The sequence below is a fragment of the Pteropus vampyrus genome, unplaced genomic scaffold (assembly GCF_000151845.1).
Source record: "Pteropus vampyrus isolate Shadow unplaced genomic scaffold, Pvam_2.0 Scaffold274, whole genome shotgun sequence".
In the NCBI taxonomy this organism is placed as follows: Eukaryota; Metazoa; Chordata; class Mammalia; order Chiroptera; family Pteropodidae; genus Pteropus; species Pteropus vampyrus.
Genome location: NW_011889055.1, coordinates 767,372 through 774,727, shown reverse-complemented (window position 1 = coordinate 774,727; position 7,356 = coordinate 767,372). Strand labels below are relative to the sequence as shown.

Sequence of the window (7,356 nt, the reverse complement as noted above, 5' to 3'; positions counted from 1 at the left end):
CACGTAGCCCGCAGCAGGGCCAAGCTCATCCATGTGCTGAGCGCGTGGAGAGTCTAAGTGACTCTAACCCGTCGCCCAACACACGTGTGCCCCCCACTAATGAGGACGGGCTCTGGGAACCCACCCCTCACAGGGCGTCCACACACTGAGCAGCTTCTCCTGGGAGTGCACACACACACGCGCACACACACACACACACACAAAAGCACGGACATGCACACGCGTGTGAACACACTAACACACATGCGCACACACACACACGTGAACACACAAACATACGCGTACGAACTCACATACTGTGATACGAAAGGTGAGGACTCATTATCAGGTGTGTACGCACCCCAGTCCCAGTGTCTCTCTTTGTCTGCGACGCACACGCGCGCACACACCCCTCTGCTCTTCCCGTTACTGGCTCCTTCTCATTATTCAGGTCTGGGCTCAGACGGCACCCACTCAGCCAGCCCCCCTCCCTGGGCGCCACCTGAAATCACTCCGTCACCCCAGCTGCCTTTGTTCAGTTCACGGGGCTTATTGCGCTCAGAATTATCTTCTTTGCACGCTCGTCCTCCGAAGAGGGAGTGTGACGTGTCACATCTGCTGTGGCCCTGTGCTCACACGGTGCCTAGATCAAGTCTGTGTCCACTGGCGACGGCTGAACGATGGAAGAAACGAAGGAAGGAAGGAAGGAGAGATCGGGGAGGGCGGGCGCAGACAAGGAAGGGGCCGGGGGCGCCGAGCCTGGACTGCGGCACAGACGTCTGCCGGGGCCTCCTCGCAGCGCCCCCTCCCCCGCCGGCCCCACCCGCTCCCCCGTGACCCCGCTCAGGAGCGGGCACCACCGTCCATCCGGTGGTCAGCCCCAAACCTGGAGCCACCACGGGGTTTTCTCGGCCCCCCCACAGCACTGCAATGACCGGGACGTCCTGTCGCTGCCTCTGCTCCTAAAACACACCTGGATGTGGCCCCCCGGCCGTCACCCCTCGTCTGCAGCGCTGCCGTCTGCGGCTCCCCCAGGCCTGTGCCCCGCAGGTCACCGTCCACGCCACGTGAGTCCTGGGGAACACGCGTGCGCCCCCTCACCTGCTCCCCTCCACGGGGGGCTCTCTGGGAAGAGGCCGGAAGAGGCACCCGGAGGAGCCTGCGCGGTGGGGCCGACCTGCCCCGGCTCCTCCCTGGTGCCACGACCCGCCGGCGGCTGGATGTCCTCCCATTTCTCTGTCCCCATGAACGCCAACTTGACACACAGCTGTGGCCGGCGCCTGTGACTCTGCGGGAGGTGTCTGTCTCTCTGGCAGCCGGAGCCCACTCGGCCCAGGCGGGGCAGGTCGGAAATGGCGTGGAGTTCCCACCCGCCATTGACCAGCGACCGGTGGGTGCTGGTGAACCGGTGCCCCAGCTCCCTCGTCCTCGGCGGGGCGGCCCCGAGACACTCCCCACACAGAGTGTCCCCAGAGCCGCCCGTGTCGCCATCATCTCCCCGAGTCGGTACCAACAGCTGCCTTCGTCGTGACATGAGACACACAGTTGTCTCCGTGCTTCACTGCTGACGGTTCTGGCATCATCGCTCCGGCTCCCTCGACTGTGACCTGTGAGGGGCTCGCTCAGCCGGGGACGTTCCGGGGGGATCCTGCTGAAAGACGGCAGGATGTGCTCTCCCCACACGAACCGCTCGTCTGCGAGCCCCCAAGCCGACTCTCTTGTTGAATGTGTCCGAACGTACATTAGAAGCTGAATTTACATGGGGTTAATGTCTCCTAATCCTTCCGGCCTGGGAATCCACGTTGCAGACGATGCAGCGGCTCAGACGGGTCGCGTTTAAGGCTGAAACAATGCGAATCTGCCCACGGCCCGGCCCGTTTCCCATCGCTGAGCCAGAGCATCTGGCCTTTTCCGGTGAGACGCGCAGAACCTGCTGCTGCCAACCAGGCCCTGGAGTCAGACAACGCTGGTTGCTAGGGCGGGGGCCACGTGCACGGCTCTGCTTTCAGAAAATAAAGGAAAGCACGAGCAGCGTTTGCGAGGGAAACGTGGCCGTTGGCTGTTCCTCCCCCCCACCCCGCCACCCCGAGTGGCCCTGCTCGTTATAGAGGCTGCGGAACGGGCCCGGGGTGCGTGCTCCGGCCATCACACTCACACAAAGCCCGCTCGCACACGCACTCAGCCCGTGCGTGCAACCGACGCCCCCTGAGCCCTGGTGCGTGCCGGCCGCTGGCCTGGGTGTCGGGCGCACGGCAGTGAACGGAGCCTGCGAAGCTGGAGCTGGCACCCCAGGGCCGGAGGCTGATGGGCAGACATGCCCATGTCGGGGTGACAGTGCTCAGAACGTCCGCACCGCAGAATACAGGGCCCCAGTGACAGGGGTGGGGCGCGGCGGCCACGCAGCTGCCTCCAGGAACTGAGGATGGGCAGAGAGCCGAGCCAGCACTGGACGCCGTCGCGGCTGTCTGGCTGCACTGTGAGCCTCCTGCCACACGGATGCCGCTGCTCTACGTCCCCGCCCCTGGCATCCGGGCTTGTCAATGGTCCCGCAAGTCAGCCCTGCCTTCGCTCACCCTCTGGGAACCTGAGACCAGCAGGATGCGAAGATGCCCAGCCTGGCCCCCTGGAGGCCGAGGGGCCCCAGTGAACGGCCAGTACACTGGCCGGACAAGCGAGTGAGGTCACTGGGGACCATCGGAGGGGCCCCGGTGAGAGGCGCAGAGGGGCCACTGGGGCCGCCCCACAGAGGCGGGAGGAGTTATAAACCCGTGTCACTGCGAGGCATTACACCTTGGGGTCATCTGTTACGCAGCAGTAGCTGGCTGCAGCACCAGGGAGAGAGAGCACCCAGAAGGGGTCAGTGACGAAAAGGGCCCAGGCCAGGCTCTGCTCGGTGGTGGGGGAAGGAGGACAAGGAGGTGGCCGGTGTGGCTGGGATGACCGCGCAGGACTTGCCAGCACCTCCGACTCATCTCGGAGGCACACAGGTTCCAGCTCTGTGAGCCCAGACGAGCAGCGGCCACTCCCGTGTCCTGCACCCTCACCGCCCAGTAACAAAAGCTGCCATTGGCCGAGGGGCTTACCTGTCACCTCAGTACGGTCCGCCCTGCATCCTACATGGGACTCGTCGTCAATCCCAGTTCAGGGGACTCTGCTGGGAGAGGAGACGTCCTGTACCCACTTGCTGAGCAGAAGGACCAAAACTGCCCTCACTCCAAGGCCCCCGTGTGCTTGGCCGCCCAGCCCTTGATGCCACCCCAGGGCCATTCCTTCAAACCGACACCTTTGCAGCGGCCGCCCCAGAGGGTGGGGCCTGAGGCAGTGGTCAATCCAGTACTGGCTTGGGGACATCGGTGCAGAAATGGATTATACTCGGAAATAAAGGCTCTAGAGCAACTATTACATTTCTAGACGACAAGAGATAATTACCATAGATATTGAAGATGGTGTCTTGGGGCCATGCAAGGCTAAGACTTTGAGAATGATTTCAGAAAAAGAAGTGTCTGACACTGCAGAAGAGAACGCGTTCTTCTTAGTGGCAGAAACCAAGCTGGCATGAGTGAGTAACGGGGTAACGGGGTGAGTAACAGAGTAACGGGGTGAGTAACGGGGTGAGTAACAGAGTAACAGGGTGAGTAATGGGGTGAGTAATGTCACGTGTAATGGGGTGAGTAATAAGGTGAGTAATGGGTGTAACGTCATGTGCAACGGGGTGAGTAACAGCGGTGACAGGGTAACGGGGTGAGTAACGGGGTGAGTAACGGGGGTGACAGGGTAACGGGGTGAGTAATGGAGTCATTGCCAGGTGGCTGCCCCAGCTCCCGCCGCCGCACGCCATGCAGGTGGGAGGAGGGAAGGGTGGCAGCAGCCCTCGCGTCCTCCTTATGGAGAAGTCAAAAGCATTCAGGGAACTGCCCCCGACAAACGTCCGTTGGTATCTTGTTGTCTAGAAAACGTCACGGGGCCACTGCAGAGTGGCAGAGAAGCTCTCCCAGACACAAAGGCAGAAAAAGAGCTGTTTGAGAATGGTCAGCCGTGCCTGAGGGGGGATTTTCAGCAAAAAAAAGCTTCTGCAAGGTGCGGGGATGCTGCTGGCTTCCTGCCCTCGGAGGTGCAGAGAGGACGCCACTTCCTACAGCTGAAGGGCTTCGGTGGGGACCCTGGAAGCCTCAGAGGGCATTACTGAAATATCCGGGACAAATCATCAAACTTGGAAAAATTATGCAAGTTGCGTTGCAGATGGTGCAAACTGGAGCCTGCCTACCGGCCTCCCGTGTCCGTAACCACCTCCAGGGGGCGCCCTAGAGCTCACGACACAGCTGCGCTTGTCTCCTTTGGTCCCTGACAGCCCCATGGAGATGGGGAGCCAAGGGGGAACCCAGGACCCCAAGCGTGAGAAGGTCACAAGTGACAGAAGCTTCGGGAGCCACGTCCCCAGTGCCTCCCTGTCTCTCTGCTGGGACATCGAGGAAGTGCACTGGTAGTTTTGATGCCTTAACAGGTATTTCAACGTCAAGATTGCCGGGCCCTGGGGTCAGAAGCACGGCAGGTCCCCAGCTCTGCACAGCACGAAGGGTCTCGCCCTGGGCGGGACGTCCGGCGCCAGGGGCCGTGTTCCTCCTGAAGGCCGCTGTGAACGCGCTGCGCTCGGCCCCGAGCTGGTGCAGGGCATGCGCCCGAGGAGGGTCTGCTGGGTGCACAGACAGACAGGAGACTGCGGACGGGCGACGTTTGCTCCGGGCCGGACGCGGCTCCGAACCACTGTGGGCATCGGCTCGCGAAGCCCGGGGCGGAAGCCGCAGCGTGCTTTAGCCCTTTCGCAGACGCGCTCTCACGGGCCAGGAGGGAGGTGCCAAACTTCTAAGACAGAGGCCACCGTCCCAAAGATATTCTCCCCAGCTACGTCCACGGCTCCAGAGACCGCCGGTCAGGTGCTAGGCACCAACTTGGATGTCCCATGTCTCAAACCAAAAGCACCGCCAGCTCATCAGCTGCAACAGCCCTTTCTGGATTAAACACCAGCAGCCCCTCGACTAGACCCCAGGCCACCCGAGATCATCCAGAGACTTCCTGAGAGCTGAGAACAGAGGCCAGGAAGAGAGGCGTGGGCCGAGGCGGGCGGCGCCAGGGGCCAGAACCCACGTTGCTCGGTGCCGACTCCTCAGACAAACGCCCCACGGCGGGAGGCCCAGTCCCCGCCCGCCCTGGCCTTCGAGCGCATCTTAAATAAACCTTCTAATCACCTTGGGAAGAGCATGACTCTGTTGCATCGTATTTTCTTAGTAAAAGCATTAAATGTGAACATTTGATATATGCCACCGTTTTATAACCGTTTTGGCATTTCATGATTTTTTAATACGGCAGAAGCTTCAAGAAATAAAACCCCAAACACCACACGAGTGCCCTCGGCCCCTTGGAAATGAGACATCTGTGGGCACAGAAGCGCCCACTATCCCCTCTGGCGGCTGCTTGTTACCCGGACCCCCCACCCCTCGCCCCACCCTCTCTTCCCGCCCAAGGCAGCACTGGGGCCTCAGGCCCCTCCACACCTGCATCCCGAGGCCCCTTCTCCAGGCCCCCTGCTGGGCCCCCGCCCCCTCACCGTCTCCTGCTGCCCTCCACGGATCACAGATCAGATCACAGAGCAACCCTTCTCGCGGGGTTGGGGGGTTCTGGGCGGGTGCCTGTGGGCTTCATGCATAATTCACGATAGTTCAGCTACACGTTTTCTAGCAATTCAGGCTCTTTTAGGACTTTTCAAAACGTACTTTGCAATTCGCCTAAATTCTGAGAAGCATCTGAATAGGGAAAATCTATAAAGGGCGGGACATCTGAGGTCCCTGGGAGGAGGCCTTCGTCCCCGGGGGCGTCCCCAGAAACGCTTTGCGCTCCGTGTCACCAGTCCTCCCGGCGACCACAAGACAAAACCTCCGGTCTCCTCGCAAAGTGTCAATGGCACACATTTAAAAAAAAAAAAAAAAAAATGGCCCCGTTACCATGACAACCAAGGTTCCAACATCATGTTGGCTGACTGCAACGCGCGATCCGATCAGGAAGACCAGAGCCGGGAACAAAAGTATCCGGTTGCTATAGCAACTGGATGTACAGAAAACATGGAGTTGTTTCGATACGGAGTTTCCAGTTGCCAGCATACTCGAGGGCTGGTGATCACCCAGGAAATTTTCACATCAACCAAGGGCTAGCCCACCGTTCTCTCTGGCTGGCGAAGCTCTGAGACAGAACCTGCACCAGTGAGCTACTGCCGTGTAACAAATCACCTGAACCGTAGTGACCACAAACGAGAACTGTGCATCCTCCTCGTGAGCCTCTGAGTTGGCTGAGTCTGCATGCAGCTGGCAGGTCTGCTGGGGGCTGGCTAGTCGAGGGGGCATCGGCGGACATGACGTGGCTTTGTGTCACTTAGTGCGTCACCCCCTGGCAGGTTGCCCCGGACATGCTCTCATGGGAGAGCAGAGTTCCAAAAGCAAGACATCTCAGAAGGCCTTCGGGAGCCTGTGTCGGAACGGGCAGGTTGTCACTTCCACCGCCTTCTGTCGGCTAAAGCAAGGCACGAAGCCAGCCCAGATTCAGGACGTATGGAGACCCCATTCCTTGATGTCTCACTGCAAAGCGTGAGCCGTCTTTGCAAACGGTCAGCTGAGATGCCAACTTGCATATGTGACATACTCTTGAAATCACATGCAAGAGCTGAACATGCAAAAGTCAAACAATCCAGTGATATATTAGAAGGCGTTTGGCTTCTGGGGAGCAAGATGATGTCACAAAATGCCACGTGACAGCGCGTGGGTCAGACGCCGTTTCTGATGGTGACTTTCCAGAGTTCGTGCTTGTCCTTTAATTTCATTCTCTCCCTCCAAAACCAAGCAGAGCCAAGTGACACCCGAGCCCCAAGGACAGATAACAGGCTGGAAAGGAGATGGCCTGGAATGGTCACGGGCAGTGTCCTCATTCACACAGCGAGGGCTTTTCCCAGAGGGGAGGTTTTGTCGCATGGCCTGTAACATCTTTTCCAACTCGACTCTGCTCAGAATGGTTCTGTGAGCATCTCGCCCGCTCCCTTTGTGCCTGTCACGTCTCGTGACAAGGCTGAGCATGGCCCTGTCTGCTGGAAACGGATGGGACAGACGGGGAAGAGCCAGGGGCTAGTCAGTGAACCTGGTGGGCTGGGGGAGGTGTCGGGAACCACGGAGGTGGCTGGCTCCGGCTCTGAGCTCCTACAGCAGCCAGTCCAACCAGGAGCTCGCCGGGCAGGCTCCGCACAGGGCCCGGGGGCAGGTACGTGTCGGAGACGGCGTCCAGCAGGGATGCGGGCACCTGGCCAACATTCCTGGAGGCAAGAGGCAGTGAGGAGGCAAG

The 7,356-nt window shown here is 60.1% G+C and overlaps 1 protein-coding gene across 1 annotated transcript in view; it reads right to left on the bottom strand.

Moving 5' to 3' along the window:
- Positions 1 to 6,371, bottom strand: part of HS3ST4 (heparan sulfate-glucosamine 3-sulfotransferase 4) — a 19,571-nt gene extending 13,200 nt beyond the window's left edge. Inside the window, exon 1 of the mRNA XM_011375509.2 lies at positions 6,258 to 6,371. Within this exon, the coding sequence (XP_011373811.2) occupies positions 6,258 to 6,371 (114 nt within the window). The remainder of the gene's footprint in view (positions 1 to 6,257) is intronic.
- Positions 6,372 to 7,356: the final 985 nt, after the last annotated feature.